Source organism: Schistocerca gregaria, chromosome 1, assembly GCF_023897955.1.
Source record: "Schistocerca gregaria isolate iqSchGreg1 chromosome 1, iqSchGreg1.2, whole genome shotgun sequence".
NCBI lineage: Eukaryota > Metazoa > Arthropoda > Insecta > Orthoptera > Acrididae > Schistocerca > Schistocerca gregaria.
Genome location: NC_064920.1, coordinates 700,959,787 through 700,986,125, shown reverse-complemented (window position 1 = coordinate 700,986,125; position 26,339 = coordinate 700,959,787). Strand labels below are relative to the sequence as shown.

The 26,339-nt window shown below is 40.9% G+C and overlaps 1 protein-coding gene across 1 annotated transcript in view; it reads right to left on the bottom strand.

The window, feature by feature from the left end:
* Nucleotides 1–1,930: 1,930 nt before the first annotated feature.
* LOC126365493 (carnitine O-palmitoyltransferase 1, liver isoform-like) overlaps nt 1,931–26,339 on the bottom strand; it is a 135,260-nt gene continuing 110,851 nt past the window's right edge. Inside the window, exons 8-18 of the mRNA XM_050008150.1 lie at nt 26,089–26,290; nt 21,436–21,635; nt 15,539–15,743; nt 14,138–14,245; nt 13,301–13,326; nt 9,939–10,016; nt 5,992–6,103; nt 5,776–5,910; nt 5,391–5,525; nt 3,597–3,956; nt 1,931–3,493 (exon numbers count right to left, since the gene is read on the bottom strand). Coding sequence (XP_049864107.1) covers nt 3,386–3,493; nt 3,597–3,956; nt 5,391–5,525; nt 5,776–5,910; nt 5,992–6,103; nt 9,939–10,016; nt 13,301–13,326; nt 14,138–14,245; nt 15,539–15,743; nt 21,436–21,635; nt 26,089–26,290 — 1,669 coding nt within the window. The 3' untranslated portion in view covers nt 1,931–3,385. The remainder of the gene's footprint in view (nt 3,494–3,596; nt 3,957–5,390; nt 5,526–5,775; nt 5,911–5,991; nt 6,104–9,938; nt 10,017–13,300; nt 13,327–14,137; nt 14,246–15,538; nt 15,744–21,435; nt 21,636–26,088; nt 26,291–26,339) is intronic.

Sequence of the window (26,339 nt, the reverse complement as noted above, 5' to 3'; positions counted from 1 at the left end):
CCACGACAAAACTATTCCAGTTTGTTTACAAGATATGTGGAGACAGACGAAACATCCTCAAGCTTCAAGGAGACTGTAATAATTCTCCATAAGGCAGGCGCTGGCAGGTATGAATGTTACCATACTAGCAATTTAATAACGTAACTCCAGAATTCTGACTCCATTCAATTACAGAAGATTGAACAAACTGGTAGAATATGACCTCGGGGAAGATCAGTTTGGCTTTTAGAGGAGTTTAGGAAACCACTAGCAATACTGATCCTACAGCTTACCTGAGAGTCTAAGTTTACGTCATTTTTAGGCTTAGAGAAAGGTTTTGACAGTGTTGACTGGAATACGTTCTTTGAAGTTATGCAGGTAGCATTGATAAGCTACAAGAAACGAATTGTTATTTACAACTTCTGAAGAAACCACACTGTAGTTAATAACGGCCAACGGACATGTAAGGGAAGCAGTGGTTGTGCGGTGGGGTTCTAGTCTACACCAGATGTTATTCAGCTAGTACATTGAGCAAGCAGTAAAGGATACCAAGGAGAAATTTGGAAAGGGAACAAAATCTCAAAGAAAAGAAATAAAAATTTCAAGGTTTGCCGATGACATTTAAATTCCTTCAGAGACAGCAAAGGACTTGGAAGAGCATTTAAGCGAAACGGAATGCTTCTTGAAAATAAGTTATAAGATGAACATCAATAACAACGATGTAAGGGTACTGGAGTGCATCTGAACTAAATCAGGCGATGCTGAAGGAATTAGATCACGAAACGAGATACTAGAAGTAGTGGACCAGTTTTGCCAATAGAATACTAAAATAACTGAGGATGTCCGAAGTACAGAGCACATAAAATGCAGATTGGCTGTAACAAAAAAACATGTCAGAAAAAAAGGAATCTCTCAATATCTAATATAAATTTAAATGATTGGTAATTTTTTTAACGTATTTGTCTGGAGTGCAGTCTTGTAGGGAAGTGAAATGTGGACAAGCCATTCAGACCAGAAGATAATCGAAGCTTTTAAAATGTGGTACTCCGAAAAGCGCTGAAATTAAATAGGTAGGTCTAGTAACTAATGAAGAGTTACTGAATGTAACTGGGGAAGACACAAATTTATGACACAACTTGACTAAAAGAAGGGATCGATTGATAGAGCACTTTCTGAAGCATCAAGGAATCGTCAGTTCGATGGTTGCTGAGGGACAAATAGTGGGGAGGGGGGGGGGGGGACAAAAATCGATGTTGGCAAACCACTCGAGTCTGTGTCGCCTGGCCACTAAGAGCTGTTGCATAACGATTTGATTCGCGGATCCAGTTATATGGCTCCTTCCGTGTATAGCAATTTTACCACTATGACGTGTGGGGCCTGAAGATGGCATCAATGTAATGCCGAAACTGGTAGCATATAAGAAGTTCATTAAATAATTTTCTACACTACATACGGCTGTTGGTAAATTATTGAACCAAGAAAAAAATCGTTGTGTTTGACCAAGAGATAAATACTGTAAGCAGAAGTTGTAGTAGTTCTTCGGAGTTGAAGAGGATTACACAAGATAGATATGCGCTAAGCGCGGAGAGTTGCATCAAAAACTATCTTCAAAAGGGAAACTAAACTAACATCCAGGATTACGTTGCTATCTTTCACTACAAAATCAGATCAATGATGAACTGATGAAAAGCCTCCCAGGAGGCTAACCAGACTATTACGGATAACCATGTTTGAAACTCAGCAGTCGTATGTAATTTGATTTTGGATACACGTCGACGTTACTCCATATTATTTCATATTAGTGAAACAAAATATTTACATATGAATGGGAGGTTTTTGTTTGTAGAGCCTAAAGGTAGAAGTAAGAAAGAGACAACAAAAAAGTGAATGTGAAAAGTAAGACGAGAAAAATAAGCATTAGGGTTTCACTTCTAATGATGTACAACACAGCTGGCGATCCGCATAACTTTTATTCATAGAACCTGGTAACAATTTATTACAAAAGTAACAACTTTACAAATAAATAATACTCTCACTGGATACACCGAGAAAAATATTTATACTGTCGACAGTACTTCAGTGTATAACGTAATATTTGTCGGGAATATAAGTTTCTTTCACTGGTCATTGACATTTTTCTAGACTTCTTGTACTGACTGGCGTAAGCTGACTTAGAAAAGAAAATTCTTCATGCAGACTAACTGCAGTGATTGGTGGGTTTGGCGTTGCTCTTCCTTCCACGGAAAACGTAAGCAGCTCTGCTGAGCTACCGCCATGAAGCTGTTGATCAGTCTGCGGCGGTGGCTAGTACTTCCCTGTGAATCCTCGCCCCAGCAGCCACATGTTTTCTGTGGCTTCCGCCCACAGTCACAGAAAATGCTTTCGGACCTCCTTACATGGGACCCGATGAGGTCACTGTCCATTCTGTCGGACTGACATGTTCGCCTACACGGTTACTTTTCACACTCGTCAGCTAGCTTCCGGCACTCTTGATACGGAGACAAACAGTCTTCCTCTCGCTGGTGGGGATGTGTAGTCGTGGCCACCAATCTGTAGTTTCTGCTGCATTAACTATTACAATTTCTATTTGCAGCAGACGAGGCTCTAAGGAACATCCAAAGCCCCATGTACTCCTCTGCGCCCCAGACGTTTGCACAAGCTTAATTATAGTTTGTAGATTTTTATATTGCCTTGATGATGATATTGGAAGTAACTGGAAAAAATTTCCATAAATGATAAACAGTACTTTTTTAGGCAATAAGTTGCTTTCCTCGACAATCGTATGCAATGAAAATGGTTCAAAGTAGGTAGCATTAGAAGTAGTGCTGTGTTGCACACGATCTTGAGCATTTTGCCTAGATTGTAATATCCAGGTAGCTGAATGACGTCATCCGTCCGGTTCTTAGACTGTTGGACGTAAACGGAAATAACTGACGCGATATCATACTGAGCTACTCACAAACTGAGGATCATGTGAGACCACATATCCCACTGTAGTCTTAGATGGCTCTGCTAGGTATTTAACAATGTTGCAATTGTCTAAAATGTCATTTGCAGCAGGTTAAACAGAACATGTTCGCAGATGGGGCGGAGCGCTATCAAAAGCGTGATGCATATCATTCTAATATATTTACGCTCTAAAGACAACGACTAAACGAGTTTTGCTTCGTACGTCACACGGTTTTCTCCAGGGAAAATCTGCTTGTCTCCAGATAGTGAAGGAATACTGTCAGTCATCATCGGCAATCGTCATCTGTTTGCTGCTTGACGTTACGTGGTGGAAAAAGTATGTGGATGCGGTATTTTCACAGAGTACAAAAAATAGTTTATTATATACATCCGTAGTAGAACCACGTTTTTTTGCCCATTTTCTGATATGTTCACCAATCCAGGACCTTCTCGTACCTCACGTTTTAAAAGCTTTCTTCTCTTTATTTATCTCCTTCCATTGCAGAAACAAATTCCTCATATCCGTAAGAGCGGTTTTGATACCATTACTAAATCTGGTGGAGTCCTGAAAATAGGAGGATGCCAGTGTTAATACATTTTTTTTCTAAAAAGTACACGTAAATATCCACAACAGTAGTACATCTTATACGACATGTGATGATACTGACCGTTACAGGTGAGCTGCGCTTGCTTGTTACATGGAAGAAGAGTATATCTTCTCCAGAGATGATATAGGAAACTCCGTATCCATCCTTGTCAGTAGGACCAAAGCCCCCTGCTGGCGTAATACAGTTGGGAATTTTCCTGGGGTCCGCCTTTCCTATCTGGTTGTGTGGTGTCTGAGAAGTCGACAGTCGCCATGGTTCACTAAGTGCCTCCTGAAGGAATGGAGACTCAGTCTTCAAATACTTTGACAAAATGTATAGGCAGAAAAGATGGCGGTCGACTCCTTTACCACACATGGCGTCTTTGCAGCTTTTTATGTGCACTGCACATGCTGCCTTCAGTAGAGACATCTTCTCTTCCACCTGCACAAGAAAGCTTTGCTGTTATTATGCAGCGTTCCGTAATATAATGAACTCTACTGGCTAGGTTAACTTAATGTAAAAAGGGAAAAAGAATTGTCTAAAAATAATCAACATAAAACAAAAACAGTGATTAGATCCGTGGTATAACTTCTCCAGAGACGATATAGGAAACACCATATCCATCCTTGTCAGTATAATCCTATCAATCGACAGGACAGCTTCCAGGAAGAAAAATAGGCATTATGGAGATTTGTTTCAATGAGCGGAGAAGGTGTCCTGGAGAAGGTTGACATAATGCGAATCGAATAGAACCTATTGATCACATTAACAGATTAGACCTGCGTATCGAATCGGGTCTCAACACTGTTTTTGACGTTCTCGGACAATATGCTACTAACTGAACCATCCCCGGGAAAGGAGAAATGTGAAATCTTAACGCTCCATTCTGTACACAATTTCAATCTCTCAGTGTGATCGTCACTTCTCCGGAGCACTGAATATTCCTCCAGAACACAGAGGTTGTTTACTCAGATGCAAGGAGTTGGCTTCTCAATATTTGACGTGTAGCAGATCTGCAGAATAGTTCCATGAATAATCGAGTGGTAACCGAGGAAAGCGATAACTCTGAAGGTAACTATTAGGCCAATGTACCGAGCACTTAAGTATACTATTTTCAAAGAGAATTGCATAATTTTAGGCCCGTATAATTTATCTAAGCGTGTTGGTGTCAGAGTAGAGCAGGTGATTCTAGTTTGCGAGGAAATGTACAATTCTAGTTCGGGCACACAGAATTAGATTTCACAATTTTCTTAAATCGCACCAAGTGTTCGATAGAATATTTACTTGAACATCATCATAGTCGATTTTTTTCTTTGTCGTCATGTCGCAAAATAAGTGGTCAAAATTAAAAGATCATTAAAAAAGATAATATTCTCGAATATATGTAAGGTGTTGATTCACTTATGGTGACTGTGCATCTAAGAATATGTTTAGAAGTGAATACTTTATTTTTCACTGGTAGTTATTTCCTGGCATTTGTTTCTTATGAAAGTCTGTATAAATGATAAACTGCAACTATATATTGTCTCTCAATGAACACGATTCATCCCTCACATAAAGCCACCAGCAGGGAACAGAAAATATTAAGGAGAAAACATACGTTAGTGATGTCTCACGTTTGTAGGGGAGGGGCTCATAATTTCCAGTGGCAGACAGTTGTCTTCGAAACATGTGTGACTGTTACACTTAATTCCGAAACTGTCCATCTCACAAGAAAAACGTGTGAACACAAGTCATTCTCCGTACTGAAGAAACGCGCATAATGAATATATGTAATGCACAAATATTAATGTCAAAGAGTAATGGCTATAACTATTATAAATGTTAACACAAAACTCAGAAGATGTTGACATTTCGTTTTATGGGTCTACGTACGGAGTAGTTCTTATCCGTCATGGCTTTCACCCAGGCAACAGATTCCATCGTACACGGGCGAACGGTTTCTGTCCGGCCTTTAAGATACAACCTAGTCGTCGAAGTCTCGTACGTGAGAGTGAACTTCCCAACGTCCTGTAAAATATTCGATTTTTTAAATTTAACAATTGTTTTCTTAACATGCATTCTAATAGTAGACTAAGTATCTCTCAGTTGATTTTCTAACAAACATTATCATATTTGTTATTGCTAAGGCAGAAATTGATACCTTTTAGCTCAAATTTACATGATGTAAGAGGGTATATATAAATAGGTAATTAATATAGCTCATAATTCTAACTGCCCCTTTTGCCTGTGTCAACGTCTATTGTAGATGTGCACGTACCCTGTAATAAGCCAGTTGTAGGGCCATCTGAATGTATGCGTCAGGACTTACTCCGCACTGTTTGATGAAACCTTTCCCATAAGCGTTGTGATATAGGATCCTTAAGTCCAGATCACTGATGAGTTCGCAAGCAACCTTAAACAACAAAAAAGAAAGAAAGTGAAGAGGTAATTACTTCACAGAAGTTACTACCCCAGAATTTTCGATTTATGTTACCTGGTATGAAGACTCGATAGCATCAACACAGTCTTCCAAATCCCATTGAAGCCGCGTTGGTGGAGGAGGAACAACTTTCGGAGTTCCTGCAGTGTGCCCATCTGGCCGATAACTAAAACACAGAAAAGACTGAATAAATCTTAAGTATCTTAATATGTATCAATCAGCTATTAAATTCGTTATACGCATATTATCGAATGCAAGTATAAAACGAATATTAAAACGTAGACTTCCATATACACCAGAAACTGTGGATATTCAGAACTACCATTTCATTTCGAGCTTCAGACTACAAACAGTCAGGATTATTTACATAATTCTGCTATCATCCACACAATATTTACGTACTGTTTGTTTTACAGACACGTTTAGTTTCAGAATTAGAATTTCTTATAGGACGTACAACAGCTTCCTACAAAATAGGAATCTATACAATTATTCTTGAATTTACTGTTTAAGTATGACGAAATGTTTAAACTCTAACGTTTACACTTAATACATTTGAGCTAAATTTTCTCGTTTCGTTTTAATTTCCTTAATCATCATTATTCTGAGAGGTTTATGTCACCCTTACATACATAATCTTTTCATTTCTATTTACGTCCTGTATCTAACATCCACAGCAATCTATTTTTCAAATTCTAATCTTTTCTGCCGATGCAGTGTCTTCTATTTCATAGTCTAGCTGACTTTGTCTAGATTCTGGGAACAGTTTTTCAATTTCTTACTCATCTTATCAGCTCACTGAACTGTTTCGCGTTACGGGAGGATACTAGTGACTGTCCGTCTTGCCTGCCAAACAATAGAAACATTTCTCTGTCCTTGTTTATAACCTCATTATACACTCCTGAAAACGGAAAAAAGAACACATTGACACCGGTGTGTCAGACCCACCATACTTGCTCCGGACACTGCGAGAGGGCTGTACAAGCAATGATCACACGCACGGTACAGCGGACACACCAGGAACCGCGGTGTTGGCCGTCGAATGGCGCTAGCTGCTAAGCATTTGTGCACCGCCGCCGTCAGTGTCAGCCAGTTTGCCGTGGCATACGGAGCTCCATCGCAGTCTTTAACACTGGTAGCATGCCGCGACAGCGTGGACGTGAACCGTATGTGCAGTTGACGGACTTTGAGCGAGGGCGTATAGTGGGCATGCGGGAGGCCGGGTGGACGTACCGCCGAATTGCTCAACACGTGGGGCGTGAGGTCTCCACAGTACATCGATGTTGTCGCCAGTGGTCGGCGGAAGGTGCACGTGCCCGTCGACCTGGAACCGGACCGCAGCGACGCACGGATGCACGCCAAGACCGCAGGATCCTACGCAGTGCCGTAGGGGACCGCACCGCCACTTCCCAGCAAATTAGGGACACTGTTGCTCCTGGGGTATCGGCGAGGACCATTCGCAACCGTCTCCATGAAGCTGGGCTACGGTCCCGCACACCGTTAGGCCGTCTTCCGCTCACGCCCCAACATCGTGCAGCCCGCCTCCAGTGGTGTCGCGACAGGCGTGAATGGAGGCACGAATGGAGACGTGTCGTCTTCAGCGATGAGAGTCGCTTCTGCCTTGGTGCCAATGATGGTCGTATGCGTGTTTGGCGCCGTGCAAATGAGCGCCACAATCAGGACTGCATACGACCGAGGCACACAGGGCCAACACCCGGCATCATGGTGTGGGGAGCGATCTCCTACACTGGCCGTACACCTCTGGTGATCGTCGAGGGGACACTGAATAGTGCACGGTACATTCAAACCGTCATCGAACCCATCGTTCTACCATTCCTAGTGCTCAGAGCCATTTGAACCATTTTGAATTTGTTGTAAAACATGCAACACAGGTGGTTGTTTCCGCGGGTAATGAACACACAATTCTTCAGTTTACACTCAGCAAGTTAGTCGTGTGCTATGATTAGAAAGTTAGTGAGGTAACGTAGTAATATCCAGCTTAGGTCGTGTCAATGATTCTGTGAATGTTGTGGTTCCTTTTGGTGACTGGTAAACGCATCTCGGTATTAACTGGAGTCAGGACGGTCACCGTCATACACGTAAGCTCACGATCTGGTTCAATTTCGATCTGATGCGGCTAATACTTACACTTGGTGCAACGGACACAGTTCTCTCAGGAGTGTAGCCCATTTTATTTGCTCCCTCTAGTGAACCACTGTGATGTTTCTGTTTTCCTCTTCGGATTTCATCCACCATTCGACGGCTAGTAATACATGCAGTTGCTTTCCTGGGAAGAGGTGAATTTTTGGATTCCGCGGCACCCTTACAGCACAGCGTTACGTCGATCATATTCTATGACCAGTTTTGTTGCCTTTCAAGTTAAGCCATCCTGGGCTTATATTTCAGCCAGATTATGCCCACAACCCCTGTTACTGCAACACTCATAATTTCCCAGTTGTGGCCTTCATTTAACTCCGCTCGCGCCTGTGTTGATGTGTAGTTGCACTTCAGACGAAGTGACCTGAGCTTTTTGGTCAACCTTTGGTAGCATCATAATTATAGCACAGCTGTTTGATTTCCTGTAGGTATTTAATGTCAATATCACCGATGTTTGGTTAAGCATAATAAACATGCTACTTGTGATTATCCGAGGAAAAGCATCTCAAATTTTTTAATACTGAAAAATAAAAGCACAATCAAAGAGAGAAAAAAACGATGCATCACGAAGGAATTATTTGAATGAGATGGAAATCGGCAGATAATTTACTGTTCAGTCAAGCAAGTGATTACAATTTCAGAAAAGCTGGATGATTTATTCAAGAGAAAAAGCTTCACAAACTGAGCATCTCAATAACGCTTTCGTCCACCTCTGACCCCTATGCAAGCATGGCAGTGACTGACAGACTTGTTGAATGTCCTCCTGAGCCGTTAGGTGATCAATTGTTTGGAGGGTCCTGCCTATAATTCTCCAAACATTCTCAACTTCGGAGAGATCCGGCGACATTACTGGCTAAGATATGGTTTGCTAAGCATGAAGAGAAAGAGTAGAAACCCTCGCCTGTGCAAGTGAACAATATCTTGGTGAAATGTAAGCTCAGAATGCTTACAACGAAGGGCAACAAAATGGTGCGTAGAATACTGTTGACGTACTGCTGTGCTGTAAGGGTGCCGCAGATGACTTTCAAAGTAGTCTCGTTATGAAAAGAAATGCCCCCCCCCCCCCCTGACAATCACTCCCGGCTGTCGTGCCATATGGTGGGCGGCAGTCAGTGTGGTATCCCACCGCTGTCTGGGCCGTCTCCTGGTACGTGGTCAGCCTGAAAACTCATTGGCTGGAGTAGAGTTGTCTTTAGTGGTGAGTCTCACTTCGAACTGAGCCCCGATGACCAGCGGAGATATGTCTGGAGATGCCCTGGACAATGTTGGTATAATAACCTGATTGTCACCCGCCATACGGCCCGATAACCAAGAATGATGGTCTGGGGTGCCATTTCTTTTCATAGCAGGACCCCCTTGGATGACATCCGCGACATCCTTACAGCACACCGGTACGTCGACGATATTCTACGCCCCGTTTTGTTTCCCTTTATGGAAAGTCATTTTGGGCTTACATTTCAGCAAGATAATGCCCGGCCGAACACGAAGATTTTGACGATGGAGCGCGCCAATTGGACAGAATTTGGTCCTCAGGAGGACATTCAACAACTCTGTCAATCAATCTTAAGCCGAATAACTGCTTACATAGGGGCCAGAGTTGACCAACGCGTTTTTGACTTGCTCACTTTGTGAGGCTCTTTGTCTGAATAATTTTCTGAAACTGTAAGCATTTGCTTGTCTGTTCATTTGCATCACATCTACTGACAGTTTCTTTGTGATGCGTCGTTTTTTCGGTCTTTTCTTTTGTCTTAGAGTAAACATACAATGCAAAAATGGTCCTATTTCTACCATGTAAACTAGAAATAAAGAACAGAACGGTGATTTCATATAAAGTCAATCCTTACTATGATTTGTCTCTTGTTGCCAGCACCTCTGCTTGTAACACGTATTCCCATGTCTGGGCCATTGCTGCACCATCCGCTCTGTGAAAAGAAGCAGTGATTATATCGTATGAACTGAATTAGCATCGCAAATGAATACATGACTAGACTTAGAGCGAGAAAATAGTGAACACAAACACTTACTTCAGTAATCACCTATAAAAGCAGTTTGAGAGATTTCTTTGCCTAAAAGATATGATTGTCTAACGTAGTTGTTTTTTTCTTCTTCCACAAAGTTCTTGTTAAACAACAATACACGTTAACTTGACAGTTAGTCAGACTGATAAAAATAAAACCACAGCTATTACACGCCAAAATACAGCTGTCACAGTGTCCATTAATTCTTTAATAAATGCATCCATGACAAGCTTGTTTGGTTTGTGCAATTCGTTTTTGACGTTTACTGTGATCTCACATTTCAGGATAAGTAGAAGGAAGGGAACACGGGACTCTGCTCTTTGCGATCATCCCCGACACCGAGCTCATAAGCGTCATAGTGCCAGCTCGTACTAAATAAAGACTTCGAAATGAATAGATATGGTCTGGTAGGAATCATCACGGAATCAGAATGCACTGACATAAGCAAACCACGTAAGAGCTAAAACTGTATTATCGTAGCCAATGGAACCGCCATTCTCCTGAATAGAAACCACTTGTCAACAACTGTACTGGCTTGCTCAATGAAAGAAAAATCGTATGAAAGAAAAGACATTTCATTATCGACGTGAATTTTACTTACGAAAAAGTCCTCCATAGGTACTAGATTCTCTCCTTTACTTTTTTATGTAGATTTATCTGAAAACGGACACGTCCATTGCTTATCTTGACAAAAACACTGGTTTGCTCGCATGTGAACAATATGTATCTTGTGTCCCAAATGTTTTACTCATTGTTCCCCATTTTATTTCTACATGATATTTTAAGTACGTTTTGTCATTTTTTGATAGAAATCACTAAATCCTATGATCCTAGCGAAGCTGAAAGAAAATACGAGACATAAGAGAGATAAGTACTCTTTCAGATTAGCATTCAACAAGAAAGCAAATAATGTCACTACTCCTTAATAACACTTCAAACCACCTGTATTCATTAAAGGAACCTATGCGATACTCTTTTCCATCCAACATATCGTACATATGTCGAAGTCGGACAATGGCAGGCGACCTGTCTAAATACCCCGCCACAAAAATAATGAGAGAAACAGCCTTGGCATTACGCTGTATCTGTATGACAGACATCAAATGGATTCGCAATTGCGAATAAGGACGACTTTCAGCTGTAGAATGGATTGACGACAATGAAAATTTGTACCGCACAAGGACTCGAACCCGGATTTCCCGCTTATCGCGAGCTACTCACGGCTATGTCGTAACCATGCGTCTACGAAAATCAATATGAGGACGTGACCTAACAAACGTACATTGCAGCGACAACTAAATGAAGCATCGTCTCGCCAACAACCAAACGTAAACCATCTCCCGCTGCCGTCCACTACTCTTCCGAATGCCTCTTGTGGCATTCTGGTTTCTGGCACCCAGTGTCCTGTGCAAATGATTCTAAGCTGTTTCATTTAGTTCACGATAATGTGAACCCAGTGTTGCACCGTGCTTTCCTTTTTTCGTTTAAGGTAATATTACTTTTTTGTCTTTCCGTAGCCCCCTCAGAATTCGAGAATGAAATTGGGTTTTGTGATTTAGAACAGCTATCTATAATAAAATTATTTGGTGATCTCTTGCGGAAAATTGTATTATTTTACGGACATGTTCCGTCGATGTGAGGTATCTCAATGTTTTAGTTTTGTGGCGAAACGATACTTCACTTAGCCGTTGCTGCAGAGACGCTGTTTCCGAGGTCCGGTACCCACAGTGGTTTAGCATAGTGGCAACGTTGATGCCCCCATTGTTCTCGTGCTGCGGTCGCCTGCCATTGTCTAGCTCGGCAGCATGTGTTGTATGTCAGTGAGGGCAGCTTTAATGAATGCTGGTCGGCGAACATTGTAAAGAACACCGTGAGGGACCTAGAGCTTGACACCCCACTCAGCGCGCATACATTAATAGTGACACTTCGCCTTACCGCCACTATGTAACTTTGAAATCTAATCCTTGGCAATGACGCTCAATCCGGCAGTAAGAACCCGCACGTATTTCGTTTCCCCTAGATGGCCAAACTGTGGCGATCAGAAAATGCATTCAACAGCAAACTGGAACCAGATGCCCAGTGATCGATTTATATACAACCTCGCGAACTCTACATATTGATGATGTGACGTGACAGGACACTTCAACGACTTATAGAAATAAATAACTTCGTTAAAACATTATTAAAAAGAAGATGAAATAAAACTCGATAATTTTTTTAACTTCTTTCCTATGAAATAATTGCACACGTTTTTTCAATGCGTACAACTAATAAATAATATCCAGCAAAGATGTAACTGTTAGCAAACTATAGGGCAGTCGCCCGTTAGTCTGATCGTCGGCATATCGCATGTTTCACTTGCACTTTCCATTTAGTGATCAACAAATATGGATGAAAGAATGCCAGAAATCGGCCAGCCTGAGTATGAAAACTTACAAATACATCTCAAGGACCACACACACGTGTTAACAGCGCTGGAAATCGTAAGTAACACTGAACGATACACTCACAGTACGGAACTTGTGCTACAAAAGTTGCTTCTAACCTATAAAGCATGAGAAAAACACGACAAAGTGTAATATAGCAGCACATTATATGTACCACATGATACGTTTATTGTATGTATAAAAGGAAACATCTGTTTCATGCCACTGATGATACTTCCCAAATAAAAAAAGAGAAACGTGTATGACAATAAACAAATTGCGTTCATTTGGTTGGATGGACGGTACATACCTCCAAGAATTTAGAGCGACTAAGAGAAACATGGTAAACAGAAAAAATGACGATAATAATTTGCAGTTAAATAAAAGTATGTAGTGAGTAACGGGTCATCATTCACTTGAGGGAGGGTAATTCTTTAAGTCCTGCTAATAATTTAGTCGCAGAGTCACTCAACGCTGCGCACGAGCCTTCGGACAGGTGAGAGGCAGGCTCGCGTATGTCACAACATACTGAATCTCGAAATAAATTTTGCGTGACATGTCAGTTTTCAGTTGCACCAGAGTAAATAAATGCTGACAGTTCCTTTATCTCCTAAACCTTGTGAGAAGTGTCTCATCAGTAATACGGCATAGTAAATCTATTTATAATTTCCACGACATGTATAGCAACTTGTATGTTGTCTCATACAATTGTACTTGTATCTATATTTGTACTTTGGCAGCCTCCTGGCTAAAATGACTTACCCTGTATGTTCTGCATTGAATCCGGCCTGAAACGGAAAAAAAGAAAATGTCATTAACTCACTGAAGGAAAACCACTCCTGAAAACTGAAATATATGCTTCTGAATTACACCGATAAACTGTTTTTAATCCCGGTATACCTCGATTATCTGTATTTTCTTATGACGGTATTATTTTTCTCATTTTGTGTGTTATGCTTTCTGGTACGAATCTTAGACTCTGTCAGATTCCTCTTCAATTTCTTTAGCCAGTGGTATAAAATTGTAGAGATATGAGCAATATACTAATGTGTATAACAACATTCTGACTCACAGGTTGGTGCACTGAGACTACACACGATAGATCGGTAGGATAGCAAATGAGAATGTGTTGGGCAAAAGATGGAGACATTTGGTGTCGACTGATGTAGGTGCTTGGAAAATAAAGAAAATATGTAAGAAAATTGAGTGTGATATATTGTGAAGAGGAGAAAGTTCAATAGAAACTTAGCTAAAAAAGGAAAAATACATAATATGAGATAGTGAGGTGATGTTATACCTGGCCAACAGTGTCATCCTCACGAAACATTTAACTCCAGGAGAGCGTTCTCTTAAAGTAACACATTGACAGATGTTACAAACAGTAATTACAACCCTCGTTGCAGCACTACGAATAATGGCGCACACGGCTGTGAATCACGTCCTCATTTGGAGCACCAGAGGAATGCCGCTCTCCCTTAAATGTTTTGAACTAGTGTCTTTGAATGATAAAGCATACTCTATCTAAATGGTCTATCGCAAAAACGTAATAACTTCTGCTTCTAGAAGCAATAAATTTAATGATATCTGAAACATACTTACATGTCCGTTGGATCCAATAACAAGAGTGATTGACTTGTCAAACCAGCGATCATAACCTTTCCCATGAAAGCCAACTCGGCCGAAATTCTCAAGTTTCTTTGGATCATTCTGAAACACGATGTACCATTGCACATAAAATTAAGGAATATTTCGAAGTAATGCGTTTAATTGTTTACAGAAGCCATGCTAAGAACTTATAGAATAAAGTGAAATGATAATCAATAGAAGGCGTATAAGAATTTGGAAACATTTTACAGAAACCTAGATTTCACCCAGCAGACAAATCAGTAAGCTAAGCAGGAATTCTCTTATTCTGTGGTCAGGAGTATGGTTCACTGTTTGCTGCAGTCACACCTGCACTTGTTAATTCAGACTGGCAGATCTTTTATATATTGAGGGATTTAATGTCTGCTTTGGAAGTCTGATCAGTATACTTCACTGATACGAGTAGCTTCCGATTACTAAAGAATCATCCACTTACTGGAGAAGCCAGTATGTCATAATGTTCAGTCTTAGGAATTGTTTACTGTATCACGTACACAGAGTGAGATTAAGCCACACCGCCACAGAATCACAGAAATGAATATAAGGCCCTTTCAAGCTTTAAGCGTGACTCAGTAACTTTACAGTCCGATAAAATTACTTGATAGTTGACACATCATGCTTTGTAGCTGGTTTCCTCTAATCAGAACTACACTGTTAATCTTTGGATAGGACTTTCACGGAACTAGCGAAATTCGCATCTGGTATAAGACAAAGTTTCAACATACGTCGGAATAAATCGAGAAAAGCAAGCTCTCAGCCTTGTACCTCAGTTAGCGGAGTCCGAAAGCTGTGATGAAGAGGGGAGAGGGGAGGGGGGCAATGCGGGGTACGGTAAAGTATTGCGGCTCATGCGGTAGCGTTGTAAACTTTGGTAACTGAAACGTCTTAAATGAATTTTGCTGTGTATCAGAATCTTACTTTTTGTTTCGATTCAATCTAAAGTCTTTCATAGATAAATTAACCATACATTCATCGATTTCACGTAGATCAGACACATAGCTGGGAAAGTAGAGACCTTAAATATGCGAGATCGAGATTTCATTTGCGAAAACTCAGTGAAGACTACAGTGATCCAGACAAAAGATTTCATCTTAATGCATGTAACCGTATGAGCACGGAACTTAAGGAAACCAAAAGAATCCACATATCGTTTTTTAGCCTTATTTTTTAGAATATTAGTTTAGCAACAATATATTGTATCTCTAAACTAAAAGCTAACTGCTTTTATTTTTTTAGATTATAACAGAGTGCTTCGTAAATATAGTAGTTATTGGTAACTGAACCTCTTGCGATTCACGAGGAGGCGTTACCAGGCTTAGACATAGCGACGCTAATTCATTTTGTTACTCAGTTTACCTCGTCGAACTCGAGTGGACCGTCATCAAGCGCCACGAAAAACGCAGCCGTTTCTATGTCCTCCAGAGACTGCTGATTGACTCCGTAGGAGAAGAACTTTTGGCGGATTCTTGACCAATGAGGTCTGTCCCCAGCAGTCAGAGCCGCAACCTTCTCTTCGCCAATAGCTGGAAGACTCCTATCCTGCAGAATCTGTGTTATCTGCCTGAAAGAGCGAAAGCTTTGCAATTATAAAAGACTAGAACGATTCCAGAAGCCATTTTTCATTGTAAGAATACAGTAAAACTGATGTAATTAGTTACGTAAGTGATCAACACAGTAAAACTTCTGACCGTGACAAATTCCAGCGACTGTCAAACATAAACTCAACGACGATGTAAAAATTAAAATTCATAGCATCATTAATACAGTAAGCTAAACATAAATATTTAAACGGAAGCACATGTAATCAGTTTAAAACAAAAATAGAACAACATAGTAAATAGTCAATGATACATCTATGGAATGAACATATAGAAATTTTAAATTATTTCTCTATGGGAAGAAGAGACCGAGGACGACCTCGAAAGAAATGGTACCATTAGTTTCACTCCTGGAGCTAGAACTGACCTATGGGTTCAGTCTTTGTCAATTGAAGACAATGAAGATTGCCAAAAAAGTGTAGTAAAAGAAATATTTGTAACAGCAGTTTTAAGCCATATATTCAGAAGATTCCTGCCAAAATTTATCCTAAAGTTAAAAAGCACTTCAAACAACTACCATACAGATAATTTCATTTTCACATGTTATTTTAGTTCTTAATTGCTTAATGCAGTGGTATCATTACAGCACGATTTGAACGCGTCCTGTCCATAATATATCAAAGTGGCAAAAAATATATACTGTTCACCACAGAGGCTAACATATATAGAGAAAGCGAGCCTGTCAAAAATATTCGGTTTAATGTAACTAAATCTGTATTTAAGAATTTAAATGGATATCAGTCAGATATTCGTTTACTAGTGCAAACGAGAACAGGATACTTGTAAATCTATCTGCCTAACATAGCATAGTAATACTGTTAATACTGATAATATTCAAGTAAATGGATGAGAATAACGAAGAAAATAGTGATAGAACTGCAAGCAATGGAAGATTACATTCTGCCGTTGCTGACTTTATACCTATGGAAAAGAAGGATATATTTGGACTTTAGTTTTAATTAAGAAAAAGCTACAGAACTAATTAGAAATTAACAGTAAGTAACAGAAAAAGAATACGAATTCTTAAATCCACCGATTACGTGGTTAATGATTGTCTTAACAAAAGTAATCAAGAAGTCTTGTGAGAACAGAAACATATTTGCTAAACATGGACGAATACTTGAGGAAGGTACAACAGGCTACCGTAAGGGGAAACACATGTAAATATTTTCCGATAAGAGTAATGAATTACAAAAAAACGTAAATAAATTTATTGCTTATATAAGGAGACACAAGCTATTAATACTCATTTAAGGAAGGAAGCATTTTAAGGGACACAAACTGGCGCACATTGAGCTAAATTACGTTCACTGTGAGATGGCGTCCACCGAACCGCAGTAAAAGACAGTCTATTATCAAAGAAGTAAGTCCCTTAAAACAGAGCGACCAATAAAGGAATCTATTTTGTAGTTGGAGCAACAGTTATATAAGGATTTTTACTGTACGTGCCTCTTTACCTTCAGAAGCTGCGTTGCGGAACATTAAAGCACTTGAAAATACAGAAAAATGAAGACCCCGCTTGTTTCAAATGATAGCTCTTCTCGATGTTCCAGCATTACAGGATGCACATATTCCTCTAACCTGCCTGACATAGAACATAGTTCCCCAACTTATCTCTTACTGCCTTTATATGCAAACCAGCTTAAAGGTAATAAAAACTAGATGCATATTACGCTTATTCATTTTATACGATATGTGGATTCGAGGCTAGGCGGGTGAATGTCAATTAAATAAATATTATCGATCGTAAAAACGCGAACAACGAAAATATTACCCACACAAGGAGATTACACAGCTCAAAACAATTAGCGAAGCACCCAGAAGACATGGTTGAATGCCTAAGTAACTTCGTAACTCGTACACACCATCGGCGGGTATGTGAATGATTAGAACTGGAATTCTTTGTAGCAGGTAGAACGGCTTCGAGAGTGCTTTAGTCAGCGCCAGAAGTTGAGTAATCTTTGTGCAGGACACGGAAATGCGACGTAATCGCGTGAGACAGCTTTATGAGCACCTGACAGGATTCAAAAAGGGCCGCATTGTGTGTCTCCATTTGGCCGGCTGGTTGAATATCTGTGGTGCATTTGTGACGCTAGCTCGATATTGGACTGCATACATAGGCGAGGGCAGGCATACTCGTCATCAAGGTTCCAGTACACCACGTCTGGTTCAGATTGCTCTAAGCACTATGGGACTTAACATCTGAGGTCAGCAGTCCCCTAGACTTAGAACTACTTAATCCCTAACTAACCAAAGGACATCACACACGTCCATGCCCGAGGCAGGATTCGAACCTGCCACCGTAGCAGCAGCGCGGTTCCAGACTGAAGCGCTTAGAACCGCTCGGCCACAGTAGCCGCCTCTTCCTCCCGAATGAGAGTCCAATGTGCTAATCACTGCGCTACACCACTCGATGTTACGGACCTGTTTGCCTCAGGGGGTGATACAACTGCTTATTGACAGCCATCCGTACATATTCGGTGCACGCATCCAGGCCAGAAGGGGTGTAATGTCAGACTGATGAGTGGGCGTATGTTTAAATCCGACTTGATTTTATAATCACTGCAACAACATCACGTACCCTGCCAAACCGTGAAGTTTCATTTTGTTTCCTTCTGTCTCTCTCGGTGCTTCACTTTTTTTGTCAGACAGCGTACTTCATTGCCGTTTTCCACGGTGCACCAAATCATCCGCAAGCTTGAAATATAAAGTGAACAACTACATGGAGAATTCGACTACTTTTCGCATTCAGACACTATTCAATTCAGTTTTTGTAGTTACCCATTATATTAGCAATAAAATGTTTTGTCAGTTTGTTCTAAATGGGGGACTGTTATTACAGTGCTTTTTCCTTCTAATTAAAAATACTAATATTCTGCGAAGAAAAAGCTGTTGAATTACACAAAATGGTGACGAGCAACAGCAAAGGGATCCCACTCGTACCGTACCTCATTGCCCGAACCATGAGAGTACATAGCATATCCGTCATAGAGAATTTTCTTTTAAAGATGACATCATGGTGTCTTCTCCCGGGGTTTTCAGTGTTTGATTTAATCTGTCTCCAGTGCAGCTGAATCACCTACATGATTGTCGTTAGAGCATAATCTTGGACCTGATTCGTAGAAACGGCCGAAATACATGGTGCACTTACTGATACTGAACTCTGCGCCACTATTCTGTATCACTCGAGACAAATGTTAGGCTCACTGCTTCACGATTGCAGATGTCGCTCCCTTCTCCTGACCTTCTTCAGCTCAATTAGTGCACCAGTCCTTACGACGTCTATGTTCACCATTTCGCAACTGAAGCGTTACTGTCTTGTTAGCGCCATGACAAACAATTTTGTCTTAGGTTGGTGATTTTACATGCAGTTGTATTATTTCGCATTTTAAGGTATAATGAGGCATACAGTAATTACACTACTGGCCATTAAAATTGCTACACCAAGAAGAAATGCAGACGATAATTGGGTATTCATGGGACAAATATATTATACTAGAACTGACACGTGATTACATTTGCACGCAATTTGGGTGCATAGATCCTGAGAAATCAGTACCCAGAGCAACCACCTTGGCCGTAATAACGGCCTTGATATGCCTGGGCATTGAGTCAAACAGAGCTTGGATGGCGTGTACAGGTACAGCTGCCAATGCAGCTTCAACATGATACCACAGTTCATCAAGAGTAGTGACTGGCGTATTGTGACGAGCCAGTTGCTCGGCCACCATAGGCCAGACGTTTTCAATTGGTGAGAGATCTGGAAAATGTGCTGGCCAGGGCAGCAGTCGCACATTTTATGTATCCGGAAAGGCCTGTACAGCATCTGCAACATGCGGTCTTGCATTATCCTGCTGGAATCTAGGGTTCCACAGGGATCGAATGAATGGTAGAGCCACGGGTCATAACACATCTGAAATGTAATGTCCACTGTTCAGAGTGCCGTCAATGCGAACAAGAGGAGACCGAGACGTGTAACCAATGGCACCCCATACCATCACGCCGGGTGATACGCCAGTGTGGCGATGACGAACACAGGCTTCCAATGTGCGTTCACCGCGATGTCGCCAAACACGGATGCGATTATCGTGATGCTGTAAACAGAACCTGGATTCATCCGAAGACATGACGTTTTGCCATTCGTGCACTAAGGGTCGTCGTTGATAACACCATCGGAGGAGCTCCTGTCTGTGATGCAGCGTCAGGGGTAACAGCAGCCATCGTCTCCGAGCTGATAGTCCATGCTGCTGCAAACGTCGTCGAATTGTTCGTGCAGATGGTTGTTGTCTTGCAAACGCCCCCATCTGTTGACTTAGGGATCGAGACGTGGCTGCACGATCTGTTACAGCCATGTAGATAAGATGTCTGTCATCTCGACTGCTAGTGATACGAGACCGTTGGGATCCAGCAAGGCGATCCGTATTACCTCCCTGAACCCACCGATTCCATATTCTGCTAACAGTCATTGGATCTTGACTAACGTGAGCAGCAATGTCGCGATACGATAAACTGCAATCGCGATAGGCTAAAATCCGACTTTTATCAAAGTCGGAAACGTGATGTTACGCATTTCTCCTCCTTACACGAGGCATCACAACAACGTTTCACCAGGCAACGCTGGACAATTGCTGTTTGTGTATGAGAAATCGGTTGGAAACTTTCCTCGTGTCAGCACGTTGTAGGTGTCGCCACCGGCGCCAGCCTTGTGTGAATGCTCTGAAAAGCTAATAATTTTCGTATCACAGCATCTTCTTCCCGTCGGTTAAATTTCGCGTCTTTAGCACGTCATCTTCGTGGTGTAGCAATTTTAATGGCCAGTAGTGTAACTGGTGATTCAATTCACGCATCTATCTTTTCTTGTCCGGTTGAATTCTGATGAGCAAAATTCTTGTCATTACTTGGATTCCCACAGTCTACATAAAATCGATCGCTAACGTCTCATTGCGAGATAGCAAATACACGACATCCATAGAAATAGGACTCCGCTTTAATTGCGTTCTGATTACCAAATTAATTGTTGTTCTAGTGACATTTATTTTCTGGATCTTCTAAAAAGTAATACCTATTATTAATTTCGCAAAATTTTGATAAGGAAAGACGAAAAGGACGGTAGAATATGAATGCCCCGTCGTCGATGGGGTCGTTGGAGAGAGGGACACAAGTTTCGGCAGAAGGCGTTGCAGGAGTTGTACCGCGTCCCCTCAGGAACCAGCCCAGCATAAGCTGTAACCGATTTAGGAAAGCCATGGGAAATGTGAACCCGGATGGCTGTGCCAGGATTTGAAACCGACTCTTTCCGGATGCAAGACCAGTGCCTCGTTCGTTAAAATTTGGTTACTGCCTTTGTGTGATTAATAGTACTTTAATACAATAGTATGAGATCAGTGATTTATTGTCTCAAATATTTAATATTTACATTCTTCCAATTTAATTAACAGAATCTGTAAAGGCAGTGTTATGACATTCTAGACCGAAATATAAATATATCTGTGTCTTCAATATGGCAACTGTCCTCGGAAGCATAGTTATCAAATAAAGATAAAATATATTACCAAAACAGAATGTAATGTCCTGATCACAGCGATTGTAAATAATAGGAAAATAACTTAAAGTCTTGCGCTATTGTGAAACAATCATCACTTAATTATTACTTACTGTTCAATTTCGCATGGCTCAAGAATTCGTCCGTTGCAGTACACGATTAGTTTGAAGTAACGTCCCTGATGATAGACAACAACGTGGTCTGAGTCTTCGTAATGTACAAGTCTATCTGTTTCTTCTCCTGGTACTCTTGTCGTGTTGAAAAGTTGCATATATTGCGACGAACACAAGGGAATGACTCGTTGTAAGAGAAGCTGTGAACAAAAGAATGCATTCATAAAAAAAATTAAAAAAATAAACCTGGCAGGGCTACAGTCTGTAATACCAGGTTTTCTTGTAATCTGATCCTAGACACAGAAAATGTAAAATGAAACTATAATGTATTGCAGAATGGTTGCAGTCACTATATTTCCGCGGCAGACACCGCCAGCATCATCTGGCATTCTGGGAGCACTGAGGTGTCGAATGAGACAGAAACATATCTAACACAATAATTGCCTGATGTATCAGTAGTGTGAGTACCACACGTACTGAGTAAATGAATTTTCATGAATTCCAATGAAAGTATCAGACACAACTGAAAAAATTCTTATAGCCGCTTGTTGGAGCCTCGAAGCTCTCAAAGAGCGACCATATGCGGTCGCAGTAGCATATCTACAAATAAAAACTTACATTAACGTTACGATGTAATGACATATCATAATTCGAACCGGAGTTGGAAATTTGTACTTAATAATTATGAAAAAGTAAAACAGACTAGAAAAGCAAAATGGGAGCAAGATAATCACTAGGTAATTGGGTACTGGAAAGTCATATTTGAGAAGTGGATGGAAAAAAGAAAGAGAGAAATACGAGAGATATTTATACTCTTAAATTTCATTACCAAATGGTGGCAGATCCTGCTTAAAACGCGGTATAAAGGGATAACAATCAAAGCAACTGTGCATTGAGATTCTTGTAATTCAGAACCATGGATATGTCTACTTGAAGCGTGAAATATGGTTTTTCATTAAAAAAATAATATGCTCACTTACCCGTAATTTTTTAAATCTCCAAATCACCAACCCCGTTAATTATAACTCTCAGGTCATAACTCGTGGGAGTATAGAGTATAAAAACTGAGCGAAAGTCTCATCGATGGAATCAGACAGACGTCATGCGACATCCACACAGAACCACTGACGAAAAACCAACGAAGATACAGGTCCGAAGAAAGAGGACAAAAGGGGGTAAAGTGCCAGCCTAAGGATCTAAACGACTCGCGTTCTTTCTCGGTCAGTCCTCAGTTTTTGTGCCAGTCATTACTTCTTTCGCCTCTCACAATGTTTATTAAGGTGAAAAGTACTGAGCTGCACCTTGCATTTCAGCAAAATTAATTTAATTAACGCTGACAGTTAGGTTAATTCAGTGTGTCACCTGCATAAATATTGTCCAGAGAAATCGCCGCTGCTGGTTCCTCCAGGTAAAATAAATAAATAAAAAAAATAAAGAATGCCGGAATAGAGCAATTCTCCTTTGTTTGTTTTGACATGAAGCAGACGTGTTTCGTGGTCAAGAAAATTTTTTGACAAGCAATAGTGATGAACCAGTGCTTATAAGACGAAAATAATGATAATAAAAAACCGGGTGATTTCAAAACGGTCGCCTCTGCTAAATTATTCGCGATTCATCACTATCTGTTTTATGTTTAAGGCTTCAGGAGGAAGTTGTATTCTCACACTAAAAATATGTTGTACATGGTAACCAAACAGGGGCGAAACAGCAGTCATCGGATGTGAAGTTCTTGCGATTTAATTAATGCATACATACAATTTTTGTAATGGTTTGTACTAATTCATGCCGGCCGCGGTGGTCTAGCGGTTCTAGGCGCTCAGTCCGGAACCGCGCGACTGCTACGGACGCAGGTTAGAATCCTGCCTCGGGCATGGATGCGTGTGATGTCCTTAGGTTAGTTAGGTTTAAGTAGTTCTAAGTGCTAGGGGACTGATGACCACGGATGTTAAGTCCCACAGTGCTCAGAGTCATCTCTACTAATTCATATAATGTAATTTCATGTTTAACCAACACAGGTGCATCTAACGTGACGAGTACAGAAAAACGGTAAACTACCGAAAGGTCAGAGGAACGAATTAAAAAGAAAAAAAAAACAAATGTACGCAGAGAGTGATGCCAGTAAAAATTAGCATGTGGCGATTACTCATCAGCTGTAATATAGGTTTTCGTAAGGTAGTAATTTGATAGTTTACTAATTAATAGTTTAGTTTTTTCTTTCGTTTACCTTTGCAGTAGGATAGCCCCCCATTCGGCTCTCCGGGCGGGGCTACTCCGGAGTACGTCGTTATCGGAAGAAACAAAACTGGCGTTCTACGGATCGGAGCATGGAATGTCAGATTAATTGGGCAGGTATGTTAGACAGTTTAAAAAGTTGAATGGATAGTTTGAATTAGATATAGTGGGAATTAGTGAAGTTCGGTGGCAGGAGGAACAGGGCTTCCGGTCAGGTGAACACAGGGTTATAATTACAAAATCAAGAAGGGGCGTTACCGAAGTAGTTTTGATAATGAGTAAAAAAGTAGGAACGGGGATAAAATACTATGAACAGCATAGTAAACGCATTATTGTAGCCGAGATAGACACGAAGCACACACCCGCTACATAGTACAAGTTTATGTTTATATGCCAACTAGCTCCGCATGGAGAGCTGTGTCAAACATGTCTTTGGACAGAAGACCACAACAACATAGGATTAGGGCCTGGAAAGTGCAACTTAAATTTCCTATGGCTTTTGTGCATGCGTAATGGGGGATCTGGTATTCTAGAGTGCCCGTATGGCTGTGCACTGATGGGTTATTTCATATAGGATAGCGTCAAACTGGTAGTGCGAGCGCCTAAGCATGGTTGTCTGCTGCTAGACTGGCCAACTTATATTATTGTGGTATTGACTCTACGGCCACGTTTTCTACCCAGGGGGCAAATATTTAGATTCTTAAGTTAATGTAGATTTTTCATGTTGTAATTCTTTTGCTGTGTGTGTTGCCGCAATTAGAAACCTCTGCTGAGGGGCTAAACACTCTTAACGCTTCGCAAAAAAAAAAAAAAAAAAAAAAGAAGGCGAGAAGATTTCTACTACCGACGAGATAGCAGCTTCCCAAGAAACTCTTAAACAGAAGGTAGACGCCTGGTCGTCCAACGAAGCCGAAATATTGAATCAGAAATTTAAAGAACAGACAGGTAAGCTCAGCAAGTAGTTAGTAAACTAGACCGAGCTGCAAGACAAAGCTTCTCGGAAATTTTGGAGAAAAATCTTGATAAGTGGGGCAAAAATCAAAACATTAGGCTTGATGAATGGTGCATGAGTCAACAGGAAGGCCTAAAAAAGAGCCTCACGGGAGAATTTACCAACAAAACGAGGGAATTGAAACCTTGATTGATGAAAGATTAAATGTCAAATCAGCAAACTTGGAGGCAGAAAAGGTTAGTGAAGTCAGGGTCCTATCTTATGAAGTATTTAAGTCTCAGTGATGGCTACAAAGTGATCTGAGAGCTGTGCAAGCGAAAGTTAGTAGAACAAAATTACGAGGCCAAGACGTTGATGTAGACAACATTCCCGTTGCAGGATCTATAGTGGAAAACCTGTGAATGATACTTGCAGATCTCAACGCTCAACTCGAGCGTGCAAATTCTGTGCATGCCGAGATCGGAGCGCCACTACGAATAAACCTGGGAGTGGAATTAGCTGCCGGCCGCTGTGGCCGAGAGGTTCTAGGCGCTTCAGTCCGGAACCCCGCTGCCGTTACGGTCGCAGGTTCGAATCCTGCCTCGGGCATGTACGTGTGTGATGTCCTTAGGTTAGTTAGGGGACTGATGACCTCAGATGTTAAGTCCCATAGTGGTTGGAGCCATTTTTTGGAATTAGCTGTACAGGTCCTTGCTGGGAAACATAGCATTTTATACCTCCAGCAACTGTCTTTCTTCATGCCTGGGAGGAACAACGTACACCCAGAGTCTTTCATTAAATCGTTTCCTGGTGTTCTGTCTAATCAACGGATTGAAGAGCAACAAATCCAGTTTGTCGCAAGTCAGTTACAAGGTGAAGCCGCTCTGTGAGCAGTGGATGTCGTAGAACGATACCAAGGTTATGCAAGGTTTGAACAAGCGTTCTAGTTTAACTTCTCATGGTCGCCGATCACAGTTATGTGGAATTTTTTAAAGGACATCATATTCGCCGTTGACAGTACAAATCATTTATTTTGCCACTACGATTTTGGCCTTTGGCCTAGTTCCAACTAGTACTGCAAAAGATCAGGCATCAGCACATGGAAGACTTCAAAATCCTCCGACATAACATGTCGACGTCAAAAATAAGCCTTTTCATTGCAGAAATACAGTAACATCAGACGAATCCGAAACTCTGTATATCGTGAATGATGTAAACTACGTTAAATGTTACTAATGTTAACATCCTTCACCTAAATTGCTACAAGTCAATGTTCTAACGCATTGTTTACATGTGTAATGTCTAATACGTCTAGTAAAAATGATTAATAGGAGTTCTCCGCTCTGTTATTTAAGAATGGTACGTTTTGAAAACAGTGTAGACATTGCTGCCGCTTCATTACATATATACCAAGAAATGTACAAAGAGTCGATGATGAACTTCTTTACGCACTTCCATTCATATGTAGTTTTATTTGGAGCATTACTTACCGGGTCTTGCGTCTGGTATAAGATTTTCTTCTGGCTTTTCATAAATCTGTGGATTAGCATTCCAGCACGAGCGGACTGCACGTGTGTTGGATTTGCAAGGATGAGGTCGATGCCATAGTAATTTGAATTGATGAGTATTGGAGCGCGGCAGCGCAGGTAGGCGTATTCTTCCCACCAATCAGAGACGTAATTTTCGGATAACCTTAAACACAGATAATCAGAAAGCCTACAGTACCTCTTGTAATCAGCAT